Below are 21,138 nucleotides of genomic sequence, written 5' to 3' on the forward strand. Positions count from 1 at the left end.
GAGGAGGAATTCTGGGAGTTGGGAGGAATTGGGAAAATACCTCAGTCTTACCCACCACCGCCCACAACAAAATGCCAAGCATGTAGAAAGTGCCCCACAGATGCTTGTCACAGTCCTCCCTTTGATCAGCAGCCAGCGACAGCCACACATGGCCTCTGGCTGATCCCCCAGTCCACCCAGCACATTTCCACCTCAGCCACTGGGCACTGCTGCTCCCTCTGCCAGAGGGAGCATTCCTCTTCCCAATTCTTGGTTTTTATATTTTTTAATTCTTCTTGTGATATTTAAAATGTATGTTTGCATAAGAGTTACACATAAACATGTTTTTTAAAGATTTTATTTATTTATGTTATATATTGAGAGAGAGCACGAGTGGGGGAGCAGTAGGCAGAGGGAGAGGAGAAGCAGGCTCTCTGCTGAGCAAGAAGCCCGATGCAGTGCTCGAGCCCAGGATCCTGAGATCATGACCCGATAGGAAGGCAGATGCCTAACTGACTGAGCCACCCAGCCACCCCAACAGACGTGTTTCTTGGTTTTTTTTTTTTTTTAGATTTATCCATTTATTTGATAGAGAGAGAGATCGCAAGTAGACAGAGCAGCAGGCAGAGAAAGAGGGAGAAGCAGGCTCTCCGCCAAGCAGAGAACCTGACACTGGGCCCCATCCCAGGACCCTGAGATCATGACCTGAGCCGAAGGCAAAGGCTCAACTCACTGAGCCACCGAGGCGCCTCCCTCGCCTTCATCTTTGAAAACTTAACAATCCATCACAAAGAGCCTTCTCTGTCTCCCACATCTGCAAAGGCAGACACACCCCGTTCTTTCTGACATTTCCATGTTTACCCACTGATGATCCTACAAGTGTATTTAACAGATCCTTGTGGATAGATATTTGGGTTGTTTCCAGTTTTGCACTATGATGAACAGTGTTTCTGGGAACATCCCTTATCATTATTATTGTTACTGAATTACAATTCATGTACATAAATTCCAACCATTTAAAGTATACAATCCAGGCATTTTTGGTATATTCACAAAGTTGTGCAGCTATTACCACCTACCTAATTCTGGGGAACATTCTTGAACATGGGTATTTATGGATTTGTACAAAGGGGTCAACAGGAGGCAGTTCTAGGGTGTGGGTACTGGGCTTTGGGGAGATGATTCTTTCCAATGGGAAAAAGAAGTTAGGCTTATTTGTCATCCATGAGCAAAATCTTTGGGATTAGGGGCTTGGGATCACCACATTAGCCCTGCCAAACTGAGCCCATGGCCGTGACTGTGACTGTCCAGTCCATTAAAGAAAATCAGGTGCATCTGAAATTTCATACACTGGATTTGCTTAAAGCAGGCCAGGCTCCTAAACATTCCAGTTGAACAGGCTGATGGTGGGAAATGTTCCCGGTGGCACGTGTACTGTAATGTCTCAATTCCTAGACCGTGCTGTTGTTCAGTCCTTTATTTTTTTAAAAGATTTTATTTATTTATTTAAGAGAGAGAGAGAGAGAGCGCATGTGTGTGTGTGTGTGTGTGTGTGTGTGTGTGTGTGTGTGTGTGTGTGTAGAGGCAGAGATAGGGAGAAGCAGACTCCTCACTGAGCAGAGACCCTGATGCGGGACTCGATCCCAGGACCCTGAGATCATGACCTGAGCCAAAGGCAGACACTTAACCGACTAAGCCACCCAAGCACCCTGTATGGTCCTTTAAAAAGCTAAATTGAATAATATCATTCCTCTGCTCCAAAACTTTCCAAAAAATGTTTTTATATGGGTACAGCCGAAATAAACTTTGGAATGGCTAGCTAGCTCCTCACTCAGAGATGCAGCCAAAGTCCTTACAAAGGCCTCCGAGGCCCAGTGTGATCTGGTCTCCATTTACCTCTCGAATCTCACCTCCCACCCGCTCTGCCTCTGGCTCACTCTGCTCCAGCCACCTTGGCCCTCTGGCTGATTCCCAAGCTCACCCAGCACACTCCTAACTCAGGGCCTCTCTGCCGAAAGCACGCCTCTCCAGATGATCGCACGTTTCCTTTTCTCACTGTATTCCCATCTCCACTCCCTTGGCAACCCACAGAGAAACCCTCTTGAATCCATCTATATAAAATAGCACCCAGAACTTTCTAGCCCAAACCCTTCTTTTCCCCCCAACAGGTATTGCCAACCCACATGTATGTGTTCCTTTACTCTCTGTCTACCCCCTCTAGAATTTTAATCTCCCAGAGCAGAATTAACTTTGCCCTCTCTGCTCACTGTCACATTGTTAAAACAGAGTCTGATATACAGTAGGTAAACAAATATTTGGTAATGGAAGAAATGAATGAGTAGCTTTCACTGAGGCACAGAACAAAGGTGATTTTAAAAAAACAAACAAACAGAAAGAGGTGTCAGTCCTCAAGCAAAAAAACAAAAACAAACAAACAAACAAAACAAACCCAAAGAAGGCGCCTGGATTGCTCAGTCAGTTAAACGTCCGCCTTCAGCTCAGGTCATGATCCCAGGGTTCTGGGATTAAGCCCCACCTGGGCTCCCTACTCAGCGGGGAACCTGCTTCTCCCCTGTGTGTGAGTGCTTTCTTTCTCTCCTCTCTCTCTCAAATAAATAAATAAATCTTGGGGTGCCTGGGTGGCTCAGTGGTTAAAGCCTCTGCTTTCGGCTCAGGTCATGGTCCCAGGGTCCTGGGATCCAGCCCCGCATCGCATCGGGCTCTCTGCTCAGCAGGAAGCCTGCTTCTTTCTCTCTCTCTGCCTGCCTCTCTGTTTGTCAAATAAATAAAATCTTATAAATAAATAAATAAATAAATAAATAAATAAATAAATCTTTAAAAAAAAGGAAATGAAGAGCAGGGGGAGAGGGGATTGAGCAGATATTTGAAAAGGGAATTCACAGAAAACAAAGACACAAAGGACTTGTAAATATCCAGTAAGATGCTCAGCTTCACTCAAATTAAAAGAAACGCAGATTCAAACTTCTATGAGTCACCATCTTTCACCTATGGGATTGGCAAAAATCAAAAAGCTTGTTAGCTCTCCGTGTTAGCAAGGGTGTGGGGAAGCAGGTCTTCTCTTGCGATGTTGGTGAGAGTGAAAATTGGCAGTTGGTACAAGGTTTGGGCAGGACAATGTAACAGCATCTAAATGTTGAAAGCATGTACTCTTCGACTCAGCAATTCTCTGCCTAGAAATTTATCCTGCAGATGTATTTGCTCACGTATACAAAGAGGTGGGTAGTCACTGCAGCACTCCTTGTTCTAGTAAGACTGGAAAGAACATAAATGTCCACTAATGGAGATTGGTTAAATATATTATGGTAGAGCCTTCCATAGGAACGCTGTAACCCGCAAGAGATAGATACTTTAGAAAAACAGCATACAGAACAGTATGTACTATATGTAAACGCTTGTTTGAAAGAAGAAAAAAAGAATTGTTCTGGAGAAACAAACAAGAAATTAACACGGCATTTCTGGAAAGCTGAAATGGAGCAACAGGAATGATCAGGGGAAGGAAGGAAACTTTACTCTACCTTTTTTTAAATTATTTTTTATTTTTTTATTACTTTTTTTTTACTTTTTTTACTCTACCTTTAAAAATTTTTTTAAAATATAAATAAAATATTTTAATATTTTATTTATTTATTTATTTGACAGATATCACAAGTAGGCAGAGAGGCAGGTAGAGAGAGAGAGGAAGAAGCAGGCTCCCTGCCAAGCAGAGAGCCTGATGTGGGGCTCGATCCCAGGACCCTGGGATCATGGCCTGAGCTGAAGGCAGAGGCTTTACCCCACTGAGCCATCCAGGCGCCCCTAAAAAATATAAATAAAATATTTTAAAAGTAAAAAATAAATACATTCTTAAAAATAATTTTTCTTTAAGTCATCTCAAACCCATGCCCGCAAGATCGAGAGTCACGTGGTCTACCAAATGAGCCAGCCGGCCATCCCTCTTCTACCTTCTTTTATAAGCTACACAATTTTTATGTTAATTACACTGGCAGTTCTTGATTTTTAAAAACAGATAATACAAGCACATGAGACAAAAACCGAAAGATACAAAAAGATAAACAGTAAAAAAAAAAATCAGCTTCTGCTTAAAAAAAAAAAAACAAACCCATAATGAAAGGGACATAGGAGCCAACTGAAAACTGGGGAGTAATAAATAAAATAGTACTGAGGTATAACATAAGTAGAAAAGAAATATCCATGAATCCATCATAATATAAATTAATTATTGAATAAATAAGTAAAGGGAGAGGAGACAAATTTCCCATACAGAATTCCAAATAACATAGGTAGATACTCCATCATCAAAGAGGTGGAGCCTAATTTCCCAACTCCCACAGTCTGGGCTGCAGAGGGACTTCCTTCGGAAGAGTAGAATAGGCAAAGAAGGGGGAAAGACTAATTTGGCAGCAGAAACTGACAAGCACTGTCTCGGCCACAACAATGGATCAATGGTCTAGAAGGGGTGTACCACTGATTCGTTGTAATAAAAACAGCACTTTGGGGGCGCCTGGGTGGTTCAGTGGGTTAAGCCGCTGCCTTCGGCTCAGGTCATGATCTCAGGGTCCTGGGATCGAGTCCCGCATCGGGCTCTCTGCTCAGCAGGGAGCCTGCTTCCCTCTCTCTCTCTCTGCCTGCCTCTCTGCCTACTTGTGATCTCTCTCTCTCTCTCTCTCTCTCGCTGTCAAATAAATAAAATCTTTTAAAAACAAACAAACAAAAAAAAACAAAACAGCACTTCGCCTCTGCTTCCTCCCCAAACCCATACCTCTGGTCTCATCCTAAGAAAAACAACATACGAATTCCAAATAAGGGTCATTTTCTAAAATACCTGACCAATACTCCTAAAAACTCAAGATCATCAAAAACACGGAGAGTTTAGATAAGTCATGGTCCAAAGGAGCCTAAGGAGACATGATGACTGAAGATAAGGTGGTGTCCTTGTGGGATCCTGGAACAGGCAAAGGACATTAGGTAAAACTAAGAAAGTCTGGACGCACCTGTGTGGTGCAGTCCGTTAAGCATCTCACTCTTGGTTTTTGGCTCTGGTCGTGATCTCTTCTTGGAGTGTCAAATCAGAAAGGTATTACCGAGGTGCATCTGGGTGGCTCAGTCGGTTAAGTGTCTGCCTTAAATAAAATCTTTTTTTTTTTTTTTAAAGGCATCACTGATAATGACAGCAACCATTGTTTGAGCACTTACTCTGTGCTAGGCACTGTTCTAAGAAGTCTGTGCTAATTAACTTAGCAAATTCATATAGTAATACGAGGACAACTATTACAAAACTCCATCTGGGGCGCCTGGATGGTTCAGTTGGTTAAGCGTCTGTCTGCCTTCAGCTTAGGTCATGGTCCTAGGTTCCTGGGGTTGAGACCCCTGTCTGGCTGACTGCTCAGGGGGGATCCTGCTTCTCTTTCTAATCTGCCTGTGCCCTGCCCCCAAGATTTGCGCACATGTGCTCTCTCAAATAAATAATCTTTTTAAAAAAGACTTTTATGGGGGCTCCTGGGTGGCTCAGTGGATTAAGCCGCTGCCTTCAGCTCAGGTCATGATCTCAGGGTCTTGAGATCGAGACCCGCATCGGGCTCTCTGCTCAGCAGGGAGCCTGCTTCTCCTCCTGACTCTCTGCCTACTTGTGATCTCGCTTTCTTTGTCAAATAAATAAATAAAATATTAAAAAAGACTTTTATGTATTTATTTGAAAGATATATAGAGAGCACAGGTATGGGGAGCAGCACGCAGAGGGGGAGGGAGATTTTAAGAATAAAAATATTTATTTATTTAAGAGAGGTAGCATGCACGAGCAGGGAGGAGGGATGGAGGGACAGAGGGAGAAGCAGAATCCCCACTAAGCAGGGAGCCCCATGCAGGGTTCAATCCCAGGAATCTGGGATCATGACCTGAGCGGAAGGCAGATGCTTAACGGACTGAGCCGCCCAGGCGCCCCAAATAAATAAAATCTGAAAAAAAAAAATAGCGCAACCACGTTAAAAACTAGTTGGGGCTCCCCAAAATGCTAAACATAAGAGTTACCATACAACATGACAATTCCAATCCAAGGTATATACCTAAGAGAATTAAGAATGTGTTCAAACAAAAACTTGTTTGTGGATATTCACAGTTGCCATAATGGTTAAAAGAAAGAACTGGGGTACCTGGGTGGCTCAGTCAGTTAAGCGTCTTGGTTTTGGCTCAGGTCATAATCTCAGGGTCCTGGGACCCAGCCTCACCCCCACCCTGGGGCTCTGTGCTCACCCCTGAGTCTGCTTGCCCCCCTCCCTCCACTCCTCCTCCACCTCACACACTCTCTCTCCCCCTCTCTCAAAATAAATAAATAAATCCTTTTTTTTTTTAAGAAAACAACTTGCACGTCCATCAGCTGAAGAACAGGTAAACACCATGTGGTACATCCATATAATGGAGTATTGTTTGGCAATAAAAAGGAATGCAGGACTGATACGAGCTCCAACACAGATGCACCTTGGACACTTATCCTGCTAAGTGAAAGAAGCCAGTCATCAAAGACTGGGTGGATTATATCATATGTGAATTATATCTCAATGAAGTTGTTTAAAAACCCTCCATTTGCTAGATGGGGTTCTGCCCAATCTATGAATCATTTAATAGAGCCAATTAGATATTGAAATTAAAAAAAAAACTCCCCTCCATTCTACATCAACCATGGCCCAGAAATAAGCACATTGCTCAAGATTACATAGCTACACTTCTGAGTTCATTCAAAACAAACAAAAATGCATTTCCAAATAGCAGCCTCGTGATGCTGAAATGATTTTGGTTCTGTTTTGCTGGCAGTCGGTTTTCCTGGAGTCCTCTTTTACCTCTGCCTGAGGAACTCCTGAGTTCAGATCAGATCACGCAGAGACGGGTCAATGGAGCGTAGTGGTTCTGAGGACAGGCCCCAAGAAGGCAGCCCTGGGGATTCCTGCCCTTCACCCTCCTTTTCTTCTGGAAGCCTCTTCTGTTGCTCCTCCCAGGACCTGCGGGTAAGCTCCAGGAGAGCTGGGATTTTTGGTTTTGTTTACCTCTGTATCCCCAGCCACGACTTTGGTGGCTGGGATGATTGAGAGAATAGTGGTAGAAAGAATAAAAGGCAGTTCAGACTATGAATTGAGGTAAGATGATGCTTTCTGACTTGGGCGCTGCTAACAGAGATGGAAATGGGTCGGGCTTGGGGGCACAGCATCAGATCTAGGAGATGACTGGGTATCTAAGTTACTTTTGGGGGGATCTAGGAGAGGTTGGATACACCCAAATGTATGGGAAACAGGGAAGTACCTCAATAGTTACAATGGCTCCTTCCTAAACAAGAATGGAGGAGGCAGTGGCAATCTGGAGAGATCGTGTCCCATCTCAAGTGGCAGCCATAGAGAAAGGTGTAGTGTAAAAGGATTGTTAGATTTCTCGAAAGAAGCTGAATGGAAGGACTACTGTGTCCTTCTGGTCAACCGTTTCTGATTGCTCTTGGAACGGTCCAGGCTTGAGCTGTCCCTAGAGGCCTTGGGCATGTGCAGTGGTGGCAGAGAACGTTGGCTGCCATCTTTCCTGAAGTGATGGGTACAGTGGAACAAGACAATTCTGGGCGGCTCGGGAGGGAGCCAGCCTCTCTAGCTCAGTTCAGTCACTTGGGTTTTTAATGATCATGTCAAAAAATAATAAGTGTCAAAAGGTAGCTGCGAAATTGGACATCTCACGGGATCCCATTTTTTTGCACAGGATTTGAAGCATACAGCTAGAAAAGTAGCTGGAGGAAGATACTCCTGACAATTAATAGTGGTCAGCTCTGAGGGGTGAGATTATAAGGCATTTTCCCTTTGTAGAATATATTTATGTTCATTTTATAATGACCATATATAAGAGAAAAACCAATAGTTTCTAAAAAAAAATTGTGTCTTTTCTAACACAAATATGCATGTACATAAGTGGAGATAAACACACAAAACAGGCCTGAAGAGCACAGACCAAATGACTGAAGGGTTACCTCAGGAAAGGAACGGGGCTGAGCATGGGTTGGCAGGTAAATGGGAAATTGTTTTGCTATCCTTCTGTCTTGTTTGACTCCTGTAGAATAGGTACTCCTGGGCTGCAGAAAACGTGAAAAGCTTCAATGCCCAATGCTCCAATCCACGCATCCACAAGCAAAAGGACAGCTCTCCCAGGTGGGAGGGAGGGGGAACCTTCACCAGGACACGGATAGTGTTGTCCTCCCTCATCCCTCCCTGACCCAATCCTCCCCCTCCGCTCCCCACCCCCACCAGATGACCCACACACACTCAAAGAGCAGCCAAGGGGCCTCATTGTAACACTCATTTTTATATAAATATCCGCAAGTCATGTTACAGAATAAGCCCCACCGGGGAAAAAAGTCAACGTTATGTTTTTGTTAAACGGACCCCTGCCTTCTAGGCTGGGCCCCAGCCTGGGGGCGCCTGCTGCTTTGGGAAGGCTGGGACTGCCGCCGAGAGGCTGCTGCAGAAGCTGCCTGTGTGGCCCACCCCCGGGCCGACCCCCTTCTTTGGTGTGTGGTACGTGGTGACCTTCTCTGCCCACCCCCACCCCCAGCCTTAGGGTAGGGTTCTGGGGAACAGGGTTCTGGAGGGCAGGGCCCAGGAGTCCTGGGGGCACTTGGAAATGGAGTTGGGGGATTGAGCCACTAAGAGGTGGAGTCTGAAGCTTAGAGACTGAGCCTTTTGGGGTGGCACACAGAGGTTAACAGGAACAAGTTGTGGGGGGGGGGGGGGAGACCTGGGCTGTCAGCCAAGCAGGAAGCATTTGCCCTTCTTTCCAGCCTAGGTACCCAGGTCCCTTCCCCTGCTGCTCTGTCTCCTGCTGACTCCATGTTCCCAGGGATAAGCCCTGGGTTCCTGCCTGTCCCCTCCCAGCTCTTCCCTCTACAATCCCCCCTCCCCCCCACAGAGAGGCCAGAGGCTAGGAACACAGCACCAGTCTGAGGATTTAATTAACCAGGAAGGGGGATTATTGGGAGGGGCACCCCTGTAAAAATGTACAAAAGGTCTGGGGGGCTATGTGGAAGGGGAGATAAATATGTACATGGAACCCCCCTTCCGTCAGCCCCTCCTCCCCCAGCCCTGAGAGGGCATGAGGACTTGGGTAGTAGGTGAAGGGGGGGGGCACTTTGGCCTCTGGCTTACTGAGCCCTTGGGGAGGCAGGCCAAGGGCCTAGGGGCCCTCAGGGGTAGCGATGGTGTACCTCAGGAGGTCATGAGCTATGACCTCTGACACGACCCCCACTCTCACCTCTCATACACACACACACACACTCTCACACACACCCCTCTCTCTAGAGGCTTGTGACCTCTGCCCTCCCAGTGACCCCCAAGGTCCATCTGATGCTTGATCTTGCGGGGTCTGGGGCTTCGGCTCCCAGGTTCGGTGACCTCAGAGGTGGCTGGTGAGGTCATGACCTTTGCCCTCCAGCCCTGGCTTCAAACCTCAGCTCTAGGACCTTGTCATTAGGAAAGGGGGATGGAGCTGTGCCCCCGCCCCTCCCCTCCCCTCACCTGTCAGCCCGGGCTGGGCCGGGGGCCCTAGGTGGGGAACTGGGCCGGGGCGCGGGCACGAGCGGAGGCGGTGCCCCCAAAAGGGCTCCCGGGGGGGTCTTGCTGAGAAGGTGAGGGGTCCCCGGGGCTGCGGCGGGTGGCGGTGGTGGCGCCAGGCGGCTGTAGAGCAGGGGATGGGCCGGCTCCAGACCGTAGAGGCGGGCGGCGGCCACGGCCCCAGGGCCAGTCAGCTCCTCACCAGCCTCGTAGAAGCGGGGTGGCCTGGCCAGGCGAGGGGGCCCTGCCAACCAGGTCGGCTCCAGGAAGCCAGCGCAGCGCTCTGGTGGGCTAGGGCCCAGAAAGGGGGGTGGCCGGGGCCTCTCAAACAGCAGGTGAAGGCCCTGAGGCCCGGTGGTGGCGGCAGCGGCAGCGGCAGCGGCAGCGGCAGCAGCAGCGGCGGCAGCGGCAGCGGCGGCGGCGGCCTCCTCCTTCCGCTCCTCCTTTACCCGCACGGATTCCTTGGCCGGCCTGGCCCCTTCCTCACCGGCCCGGGCCTTGGGAGTGGCAGGAGAAACTCGGAGCTGGGGCCGCGAGAAGGGGAGGTCCCTGGGGAGAGAAGGCAGGGCCTGCAGCGGTCCGAGCAGCAGGCCGCCGGGGGCACCGAGGGCGGGCAGCATGGGTGGCGGGGAGGCACACCTGTCTTTCTCCTCCTTGGTGAGAGAGGGCTCCCTCCGCTCCACAGGCCGCTCCTTGTCTGAGCCTGGCGTCCGGGCGGCCTCAGGGGGCCGGACCCAGGCAGGAAAGGCCAGAGGACTGCGGTGCAGGCGGCCCCATGGGTCTGGCGGGGAGGCGAAGGCTGGTGGGGCCCCTGGGCTTTCTTTCTGGGCAAAGACGGCGCCGGAGTCTAGACAGAGGGTGAAGCAGAGGGTGACAGGAGCCACGACGAGGAGGAGGAGGCCCCATCGGGGACCCCACCAGCCCATTGCCACAGCCACCCACCCGCCCCGCCCAGCACTCACTGAATGTAGGGCTGCCCAGGCCTCCAAAGGCCCCGTTGGAGAGGGCAGCCAAGGAGGCGAAGCTTGTGGGACGCCCAAAGGGATCTGTGGGAGGAAAGGGCAATGGTCAGAGCACTGGGTAGCCAGCTCTGCGCAGGCGCCAAGACTGACAGGGAAGGCGCAGCTCAGCAAGCAGGCCCTGGAGCCCTCAGCCGTTCCGACTCGGTTTTAACAACAGGGTGCTGTTCCTTGGGCCTCGCAAGATGCTGAGCTTTGACATGCATCGTGGTGTTTAACCTCACAAACGACAAGCCCCACGAGAAGCAGACAGGACCACTCCCACTTCAAGATGACGAAACAGGCTCAGAGAGGTGAAGTGACTTGCCAACGGTCAGTCATCTAGCCAATAAGTGGTACCACCCCTCCCCCACCTTAGGGCCTCTCTGACTCCAGAGATCAGGCTCTAACCCCATAATCCCCCATACCGGCCACCCAGACCAGCTCTACAGCAAACCGTTTGCCTGCAGATCTCTGCCAGCTTCCTCCCACCTGACATGCAGGGCCCTTCCCGACCCGACCCTAATCTCATGCACATAGCCAGTCAGAGCAACGAACCTATTCCACTACGGGAACACCTCACACCTTTCTCTTCCACGAACACGTTCCCCTGTGCCATCAAGCTCAATGCCCTCTCTACCCAGACCCAGCTGAAATCTCCCCACAAAGCCCGCTGAAACTGCTAGGAGCCGGAGCAAGGGCCGCGGCTCTGCCTGGGCCGGCACAGCCCTCCTCCAGCCTCCTCTCCCAGGTGGCACACTACCTCTACCACTGGCTATTTCAGAGACCGCATCTGAGCTGGCAGAGCCTGGCAGTCACTCTGCCCTGCCCTAGCCCACTGCATAGAGATGAGGAGGTCAAGGCTCAGAGGGGTTAGAGTAACTCGTCCAAGGTCACAAACCAAGTGGTACCATGCCTATCCCCATTCCAGCTGCCTCTCAGGTCTAACTTCCATCCCCAGCTTGAGAACTCCTCGAAGTTAGGGACTGGGCTGGGGTTGCCCAACATGCCCTTGGCTCTTACCAATGTGGGTGCTGGGGCTCAGAAAGGGTCCGTGGGCCCCGGGAGCTGCCGTGAAAGGGTTGGCTGCAGCGTGGACGGCACCTGGGGCAGAGAGGTGGGAGATTCTGGTGAGGCTGAGTGGGCGCAAGGTGGGCCTCGGGCTATAGTAAGGGAACCTCCGGCCCCGAGAGGGCTGGCCAGACTCACCAGTCGCAGTGAAGAGGGAGGCGGCCGGGTGGGAGAGCTCCTGCCCAGGGGGCAGGGCCCCATAGGGCCCCGGAAGGCAGGGCAGGAGGTCGTTCCGAAAGTCAAGCTTGTGGGAGTCGCCCTGCGTGGGACAGGGAGAGGGGTGGTGAGTGAGGAGCCGGGTGAGATGTTGCTCTTGCTCTTCCACTCCTAAGGCCCCCCCAAGGGCTGGCTGGCGCCAAGATGGGGCTTGGGTGCCTAACTTCCGCCTCTCTCGGAGCCCTCTCGGGCCACCCCCCTCTCCTCAGCCAGAGAAGCTAGTGCTAACTGTGAAAATGCTCAGGCAGCGACCGGGGACAGGAGGGGACGTTTCTGGCCAAGATGCGGCCAAGCTCTGCCAAAGGCAGATGCCCAGGGCTCAGGCCAGCCCACTTGCCCCAGCCCTCCAGCCCCCGGTACCTTCATCTTTTCCTGGTGTCTCAGGATCATGTAAGCCACGCGCACGTGCATGGCACACCACTTCCCTGGTTTCTGCCGCCCCAGAAGGATAACCAGAGGGAAAGGGAAGGAAAGAATGTTCACTCATCACCCACTCCAGGCCTGGTCCTCGGCCCAGCCTTTCCACACAACATCCCCACTCGTCACCCCTATAACTGAGGGATGACTAGGTTCGCTTCATGGCCTAGGAAACTGAGGCTCAGAGAGATAAACTGTCTTGCCCAAGGTCCCACAGCCGGTTACGTTGGAACCGAGGTCTGTGGGATATAAGCCTTTCGCCCTTTCTGCTGTTCCAAATCTGGCTGCCTCCACGTCTTGGGCTTCTCACTCATTCCCAAGCAAGACCCACCCTCAGCCAAATGCCCTGACACCAGCCCCCAGCCTCATGCAGCCTAAGGTCCTCACCAAACTCACCCTCAAAGGTGGCCGGAAATGGTCGGGGATCTGGGGATGGCAAAACAGAGGTTGGCGGCGATTCAGACCTGTTTACTGTCCTGGGCACCTTGTCTCCACAGTCTCTAATCCCCACCCAAACACTGGAGACCTTGTGTGGCTCCCTTACGCCTTTCCCGCTCCTATGAAGACTCCTTTCCCCATCTCCCGCACTGGGCATCTCCCTTCCAGCACTAAGTTCCTGAACCGGGCCCCAAGGCCGTGCCCTGCTTGGAAGATTCGGGACTGACTGGGTTAGTGGGCAGGCAAGACAAGTTTCTCAACCAGACAAGTCATTCTATTAAGAGCTTTATGTCATAAGACTCTGTGTAAGATTTCTTTAGGAAAAAAACCTTTACTGCTGCTAGAAAATAGAAAACACCATTAAGATATCTGGTCTAGTCTCCCCTCTTGGACACATATCCTGTGCTTTTCCCGATGTTCCCAGAGCCATGGGCTCGAAGGCTGCTCCCTGTGCCACTTCACAAAGGGGCAGCTTATCTTTTCATTGTTTTATGGACAGGACTTCCTGGTATGATGTCATTTTTTAAAAAAAGGATTTTGTAATTTAAAAAATTTGAAAACTCCTACAAAAACCACTGTCCTAGTGATCTTATTTCTGGGGCAACTTCAAGAAATTCCTATTCCTCATGGCTGGGAAACTTCGTCATTTACAGAAATTTCCTCTCGTCAGATTCTCAGGGATAGTCCCGATCATACAGGAAAGGGAAGGATCAGGGGTTCACACTCAATCAACCCTGCTCTCCCTCAGCAGATACTCTAGTTCCCCAAGGACCTGCCTCGGCCCCCCCCTCACCTGTGTCCCCTTTTGGGGAAGCCCGCTCGGCACTGGCCCCAGTCGTGGTGGCAGCTCGGGGTTCGTGCTCTGGGAAAGGGGAGTGGAGGGATCAGTCAGGAAAGCTGGCACCAGCATTAAAGGGGTCCAGAACCAAGATGGGGGCTGGGACAGGGAGGAAGCATAGCTCTGAAGAAAGTTGGGTCCACAATAGGAGGGCAGGAGAAAGGGCATGGCTCTGCAGAATGGAAGAAGGTATGTGGACCCCGGGGTGGGGGGCAGAGGGCACAGTGGTGTCTGCGTTTGTAGGGGTGGGAGGTGGTGGCGTTTGAATTGGGAGCTCACCTTGGGCTGGAAGGCCCCCTGCAGGGAGCCAAAGGAGACAGCCGGCGGGAGGCCCGGAGGTAGGCCGGGCACTGCGGGAGGGAAGGCCGTGTACGGCTGCGGAGAGAAGGGGACTGGTCCAAGCTGGGGTTGGAGGTGCGGCCCACGTCTGGTCTGCCCATCAGTCCTCAGGCCTCCACCCTAAAACCTCCCAGGGAGCTCTCCCAGGCTCAAGGCTCTCGCTTTTGAAGCTGAAGACTGGACCCCAACAGTCAGGGCCACACACACGGATGCCTCCGTGCCCACATACCACGCCACACACACACACACACTCACATTATGCCGGAAAAGGCCTTCCATCTTTCCTGGGTATTTCTCAAACTAGGGAAGAGAAGGGAAGAGTAAGCTGCCAGCCAGGGACCCAGGACCTTCCCCTGGAAGCCACACCCTCCCTCCAAGTCTTTGGGCCTCATCAGCGGCCCAATGAGGAGCTCACCATGTGGGGGCCGTGGGGTGGCAGCAGGCCCGGGGGATAAGGGGTGAAGTGCTGGTGGGTGTGCTGGTGGGTGTGCTGGTGCTGGTGGTTGTGCTGGTGGAACTGGAAGGCCAGGGGCCGGGCCGAGCCCCCTGCCCCCACCACCTCGGGGCCACCCTGGGCATTCAGGTAGCGAGAGTTCAGGTCCTGGCCGATCAGGTCCTGCTCTGTGGGAGGGGAGGGGGAGAAGGCTTTAATGTCTGTCGCCACCAGGACAGCCTCCTCGGGCCCGGGTGACTGGCCTTCCCTCCTGGCCTTGAGCCACTCCCTCCTCAAGCCCTGATGTCTGCTGAGGTCCAGGTGCCCCAAAGCCGGCTGGGCCCAAGCCCGGGGCCATGGCCCCCCACCCCCCGCCCCGGCCAGGACCCCAAACTCACCAGAAAGGGCGTTAGCGGCTGAGGCCCCAGGGTGCCCTGGCACCTGCAGCAGGGGTGGGGGTGGGGGCAGGGTGGGGCCAGGAGAGAACAAGGAGGGGTGGTGGGGTGGTGGGGGGGGCCGCAGCCCGGGTGGGGGAAAGCTGTGGGTGGACAAAGGCAGGGGCAGTGAGGGCGTCGGGGGTCGGTGGGTGAGCTGCGCGGACGAGGAGGAGGCAGATGAGGAGGAAGAGGACGAAGAGGATGATGAGGGGGGAGGCTGAGCCACGGGAGGGGCCGGGGCCTTGGGGGGCGGCCGTGAAGAGCTGGGGAGAGAAGTGGGGAGATGAGTGAGGGGTTGGGAGGTGCCAGCTCTGACGGGAGGGGGTCAGAAGCCTGGGCGATACCTTGACCCTGGTTCTCCAACATGGAAGGTGGTAGAACCCAGCCCCCAGGACTCCCCACCCCCACCCGGGGAGCCCATCCTCAGACTGAGGTAACCCCCACACCCGGCAACCCCCTCTCTCTCCCTCTCTAGGTCTCTTCCACACAGCTGCCTCGGACGTCTCCAGCCACGTGACTTGCCCTTTCCTGACTCAACCGCGGCACGAAACCCGTCACTCACTGTGACGCTTCCTTACAACAGGCCACCTGGGTTCCCACCCTAAGACAGTGGAAGCAGCACCTCGCTGGCCTGGCCTAGGAGTCAGGCGACCTGAATTCTAGGCCCATCTTGCCATGAACACCCTGGGTGACCTTGAGCAAGTCACTGCCCCTCTCTGAGCCTTAGTTTTCTCAAGAACAAGAAAAGAGAACGGTAACGATGACAATAATAGAGACAGCACCGATAACAGGAACGGTATCAGTGACTCTTGCCCTTCAGCGAGCACTCACTGGAGGCCAAGTGCTGGCACCTGCTTTGACACGCTAATCCCAATCTCCGCCATGTCACACCACCTTCCCAACGGCTGCCGCAGCCACGTACCCGCCTGCACCGTTTACTTTTCTTCACTTAACTCAGTTCCTTGCTTTTTAACTTAGCCTTGCCCGAGCAATACATGTGACGTCAAAGGGTTGAGGTACTAATCGTGTTTTTCTAAAGCCCATTGACAGCTAAAATAAAAGTTGCCCCCGCAACAGCTGAAATTATCTCGCATACAGCTAACGATACACGGGCACACTTTGGGAAACACTGCACGACCTCATCGTCGATCCTCACGACAGCTTTACCAGGAGAAAGGGACCATTACCAGTTCTTTTTGACCGAAACGGAAAATTGAGGCTCAGAGAGATGAAGTGACTTTTCAAAAATCACACAGCCACGACCAGCGGCAGAGCAAGAATTTGAACCAGGTCTGACTGACACCAAAGCCAGCACCCTTAATTAATCATGTCAGCATTTCCCAAAGTGTGTTCTGAAGAACACTATTCCTAGCAGATGTGCCTTACAAAAAGGCCTCAGCAGCACATAAAGTTGGGAAACGGCACAGAGAGCACTTCCCTGCACAGGAATGTCCGGTGAAACAGGTCCTGGGAAGACCTGTAAGCGAGTAATCACTTTACATTTGCTTCACCCAGTGTCTCTCAAGCTTTTCAGCCTCAGAACCCTTTATTCAAGTCACATCCCATAGGTACCATCCCATGTCCCAGCCACAGAATGCAGGGGTTGGCGCCAAAATGACCAGGTCCTTTCAGACCAGGCCAAACCCCTGGACCACTCACCTGCCAGTGCTGAGGTCCAGGCTGCTGCCATAAGGAGAAGTGCGGAGGCCGAAGGGCGAGACCCGAAGCTGCAGCTGGGGCTGGGGTGGGGGTGGCAGACTGGGGGCGGCCGGCAAGGGTGCAGGGGGTGAGACAGGAGGCCGAGGGGCCGGTGGAGGCGGTGGTTCCTTCGGGGGGAAAGGCACTAGCAGCGGGTCGGGCCCTGGGGGCTGTTCCTGGCTCCGCTCCAGGCCCGACACTTTAGGGACTACGGAGAGTTTTGCTTCACAGTTCCCATTGAAGGCGCCGTGGGGGCCCGAGGCTGCGAGGACAGGACAGCAGATGTATTCAGTTGCGGCCCGTATTCCCCAGATTCCCTCCCTTGTGTCCAGCCCCAGCCCTTGAGACCAACCTTTGCTGGTTGAGACAGTAAAGGATGGGTCGAGGTCATCATCGGAGACCTGGGGAAGAAGGGCAGGGACAGGGTCAGGTTTTGGTCAGGCGAGGCCCTCACCCAGGAAAGCTAACAGCCCCCAGGGCCTGCTAGGAAGTGGCAGTGCTGCCAAGTTTATTCTATCTGCTTAGATGAAATCCAGCAAAGACTGTGGGTTCCAGGGGGCCTATCCTTGAAGAAAGGGGTGGGATAGCTAAGCCTCAGAATTTGATAGGCCAGGAGGACTGAATTGAGGCGGCACTCATGTAGCAGAGAAGTAGGCACATCAAAGTCAAAAATGTCAGTTGGCACTAACTGCTGGCCCATATGCCCACCGTCAGGTTTACAGATCTGTTTGGCCCACAAGTGTCAGCAAAAACCTTTGAAACTAATTGCTGATCTTTACAAATCCAGGAATTCCTCATACAAACTCAGACCTGCAGGTTCTCTTAAGAATTGGCCCCTATTCTCGCATGGCAACAATTAGCTAGGACTAGACCGTGGTCATCTCCTTTACACAGACAAGAACTCTGGTTCACCACAGTCCCTGTCCAGCCAACTTTTTAAACGAAAACAAGACACCCATCAGCGAATACAATTTTTAGCTAGTTACAGGGATACAGAGAGAGCTACTAAAACACATCATTTCAAAACAAGCAAATCCCACCTAACAATAAACTGAAACAGAACTTTGTAAGACATGTTCCTACACTCATTACAAGGGTTTGGTGTCCTCGTTGCCATAACCGTGGTCTCTGCTCAGATTCTGTGAGAGCAGACCAACAGTGAGCAGGAATGACCAGCTCAGCTCAACAGCCACCCTGAATTTCTGTGGAGAACCACTGGTATTCCAAAAGTTTAGGAAAAGATGGTACACCAAGGCATGGGCTTTCTATTCTTTAGAAACTGGCTCTAGTTATCAAAGAAAAAAAGTCGTTTACCCATTCAATCTTCCCGTACCCCCCTTCCCCCATCCAGTCAAGGCTCAACCTAACTCATGCTCCCCACTCAAGGGGGAGGCTCTCTCTCGCTGTACGCGGCAGACCTCTGAGCTGCACTTCACTTTACAAATTACAACACTGCCCACCCAACAAGTTCTAGCCCTACTCACCCTCTCGTCCAGATCGCTTTCTGCATCACACTGGGGAAAAGGAAAGACAGAGGTGTCACTAGAGGGAAGAAGAGTGGGGCCCAAGGGACGAAGGGGACTTTCAGAGAGGAATTGAGAGGGGAGGGGCCGGTACAGGTGGAAAGCACTTACTATGTATCCAGCTTCCAGAGAATGACGGGAGGAGGCCTGAGAAAGACCAGAGTCCAGAAGTAAGGAAGGCTGACTGGCAAGGCCTTTGGATAAAGTCTAAACTCCCCAGCAAGGAACTCAAGGCCCCTCACGACACACTCTCGTACTCTCTCTAGCTGCTTCTCCTGCTATGACCCACCCCTGTTCCCAATGCTCTCGCCATTTTCTGAATACATTCTCACATCTCTGTGCTTTTGCTCAAAACAACTTTGCCTGTTTCTCCTCTTAGCAAACTTATGACTATCCTTCAAGGCCTGACTAAGACATCCTAGGGGGCTTTCCCTAACCACAACCCTCCTCCCATCCCCCAGGCAGAATGAGTGGCTTCCTCATGTGGGTTTCTGCAGCATCTCTCCCAGATCTCTGCCTTCTGTAGCTTCTCAGGTTTTGATCAAGGTATTTGCTCAGATTGTTTCTTTCTTGCTAGACTGCTATTGCCTGGAGAGATCTCAGACTGTTCCTAATTCATTTAGGATTCCACGAAGTCTTTTTGATACATCTCTGAAAAATCAACTTATTTCAAATAGACAGGGCAAGCCAAAAGCAGAAAAGCCTGAGTGTGGACATGTCTCTGTCAGACCTGGATCGAGGAGTGAGGGCTCAAATTTGTTCTGCCATTAGAGAATAAAATCACTGTTTATGATGAGGAGCAACACTGCTAATGGAAAACAACTCTATGTGAAGGGCATTCTATCCAGAGTTTTAAAGGACAAGGATCCATGACAAGCTCACCTCTTTCCTTCTCCGCTTATTGGGCCATTTTCGGGCCCGATCCCCAGAGGGCCGGCCAGGCTCCCGATCAGAGCTGTCCCCTGGCTCCCCAGTGGCCCCACTGGAACCCCCCCTCTTCCGCTTCCCAGAATGCTTCAGCCGATGTTCCAGTCGCTCTGGGGGCTGAAGAGATGCATCCTTCTGTGGAGGAGGAGGTGGGACTAAAGTAGATGGAGAAAGGAAAGCTCCCTACCTCTCTATGGGTGACCATGCTACCAAAGTGGCTCTCAGGCCGGGTAACCAGGCTGGTCCCTGGAGACTAACTCTACCTCCTCCCACCCCAGGGTGGGGCAGAGGCCTGGCCAGAGGAGCCGGTTGCTCTGGTTTGGGGTGCCAGCATTCCCCCCTCAACTCCACCCACTCCAGGCACCATACCCTTCTCTCTGCCCCTCTAAAGCCCCCAAAGGTCCCCAGCTCCAACAGGCCCACCTGCAAGGCCTCAAGGCTGGCGAAGCTGGCGATGGCGAAGCCATCGATCAAGTCCTCCTCCTCTTCTTCCTCCTCCTCAGGCTCCTCCTCGGCTTCCCCGTCGTCTGCGACCCCCTCCTCCTCCTCCTCCTCCTCTTCCCCGCGGCTGCCCGAGCCGGCAGGCCGCTTCCGAGCTCGGGGTCGCGGGGGCCGAGGCCTGGGACGGGGCCGCCGTCGTCTCGGGCCTCCGGGCCGCTCTCCGGACGAAGCTGACGACCAAGGCCTGGCGGGCGGTGGCGGCGACGAGGAGGACGAGGAGCCGCGCGGGGCGGCCAACAGGGCCCGGGGCGCGTCGCCGCCGGGACCTCGGCGGCGCCGCTGCTCCCGGTCTCGGTCTCGGCGCGAGCAGCGCCGCCGCCGCCGCTCCCCCTCCGCAGCCCAGCCCGGGCCCGGAGCCGCGGCCGCTGCCGTCTCCATGGCGACCGCCCTCAGCGCCGCATCCGGAGGCGGCGGGGCCCGAAGCGGCCTGTCCGCAGGCCCGGGGTCGCAGGCGCGGCGCTGGCGGCTGCACAGGGATGGAAAGGCCACGGCTTCCCCTTTAAAGCAGGATCTATTGGCCCCGAGCTTGCCCCAAGGCCAAGGCCCGGGGAGCCGGCGCCGCCCCCGGGGCGACAAGCCCAAGGGCCCCCCCTGTGGGGCCGGCGGAGCCGAGACGGCGAAAACTGGGCGGTCGTCCCTTTAAGGCGAGGCCTCAAGTTGTCCAGCCCCTGACCCCTTTAAGACGACCCGATGGTGTCCAGCCGGCCTAGTGCAGTGGCCGCCCCCTGCCAGGGGTCGAGACAAGTCTCCCCGAGGAAGAGGAAGGGCCACCCCTTTAAAAGGGACCGAAAGCTCGCCCCGAAACGCAGACCTCCCCTTTAAAAGTGTCTCAAGTCCTCCGGCTAAAAGAGGCCACCCCTTTAAGGAGTCCAGGGTCCTCCAAACAGCAGGCCGCCCCTTTAAGGGCTCAGGAGTTAAGTTTCTGGTCCTCCAAAAGCGGCCACTTCCCCTTTAAGCTGAGTTTAAAGAACTTCTTGCGTGGGGAAGAAGAGGAGGAGAGATTCCGCACTCGCTCCAGCTCGCCCAACAGCACAGTTCTCAGTTTGTCAGCTTCTGTTCGATGGCTTCCCCTTTAAGGTTGCCGATGTAGTACGCCGAGTTCAGCGGCCACCCCTTTAAGGAGATTTAAAGGGGCCTCCTCCAGGCCTGTCTCTTCCAGCCTCCGCCTCCGGTCGCCATGAAAGGCTAGGGGGGGGGCGGGGCCGCGGGGCCAGCCCTCCAAAGCCCCGGATGTGAGGCAACGGTGACGGGTAGAGCTTCTCTGTCTGCCGACATAAAAGTCTCTTCCTCCTTTCCTCCGTCTCTGCCTGACTTGCGCCGTAAGGGATCCGGAACGGCCGTTGGGAGGCGGGGGAGCTCCAGCGCACCCTCCTGTTGTCTCCTTTGGCGTCTTGGGCCTCCTCTCCGCCAGGACTTCCCTGCCCCTCCTCCCTCTTCCTCCTCAGCCTACGCCTCCTTCCTCTCTCGGCCTCCTCCCACTCTCCGCCCCCTTCCCCCTCACCCCTCCACAAGCTTAGTCGTTGATAGGTTGAAAAGTGTACGACAAGGCGAAGGGCGGAGTCAAGCTCCGGCGAGTGGGTAATATGTAACCGCCCTCAAATCTTGGATTGGGTATACGTCAGATTAGCCCCGCCCTTTATCAGGTCTTGTGACTCGACTGGTTAGAAGTAGGCGCTTGGGGCGGTCCCCCAGGTGACCCCGCCTCTTCCTGCTCTCTGTTCGTTGGTCCGCCTTCA

General features: G+C 53.1%; 1 protein-coding gene across 2 annotated transcripts; it reads right to left on the minus strand.

Annotated features, from left to right (window-relative positions):
- Positions 1 to 8,944: 8,944 nt before the first annotated feature.
- Positions 8,945 to 20,861, minus strand: FBRS (fibrosin). Of its 2 annotated transcripts, XM_045993613.1 has the most exons (18): positions 19,325 to 20,860; positions 18,857 to 19,036; positions 18,086 to 18,121; positions 17,936 to 17,965; positions 16,804 to 16,852; positions 16,413 to 16,713; positions 14,715 to 15,016; positions 14,299 to 14,504; positions 14,139 to 14,183; positions 13,824 to 13,919; positions 13,500 to 13,568; positions 12,665 to 12,694; positions 12,212 to 12,283; positions 11,774 to 11,894; positions 11,588 to 11,668; positions 10,529 to 10,612; positions 10,206 to 10,413; positions 8,945 to 10,115 (listed from the first exon to the last, which is right to left on the minus strand). In XM_045993613.1, the coding sequence occupies exons 1-18, from the start codon at positions 19,778 to 19,780 to the stop codon at positions 9,527 to 9,529; spliced, it is 2,955 nt and encodes a 984-aa protein (XP_045849569.1). In that variant the 5' UTR covers positions 19,781 to 20,860; the 3' UTR covers positions 8,945 to 9,526. The 2 variants fall into 2 exon arrangements, with proteins under 2 accessions (XP_045849569.1, XP_045849570.1); XM_045993614.1 differs by lacking the exons at positions 17,936 to 17,965; positions 18,086 to 18,121 and having other exon boundaries at positions 19,325 to 20,861.
- Between the last annotated feature and the right edge of the window lie 277 nt (positions 20,862 to 21,138).

Source organism: Meles meles, chromosome 21, assembly GCF_922984935.1.
Source record: "Meles meles chromosome 21, mMelMel3.1 paternal haplotype, whole genome shotgun sequence".
NCBI lineage: Eukaryota > Metazoa > Chordata > Mammalia > Carnivora > Mustelidae > Meles > Meles meles.

Bases quoted from the DNA above. Each gene is read 5' to 3' on its own strand.
- FBRS (XM_045993613.1), bottom strand. From the start codon at position 19,780: ATGGAGACGGCAGCGGCCGCGGCTCCGGGCCCGGGCTGGGCTGCGGAG. The intron at 13,920-14,138 runs GTGAGTGTGTGT...TTCTCTCCGCAG, and splicing joins AAGGCCTTTTCCGGCATAAT to CCGTACACGGCCTTCCCTCC. The intron at 10,414-10,528 runs GTGAGTGCTGGG...CCCTCTGTCTAG, and splicing joins CCTGGGCAGCCCTACATTCA to ACTCCGGCGCCGTCTTTGCC.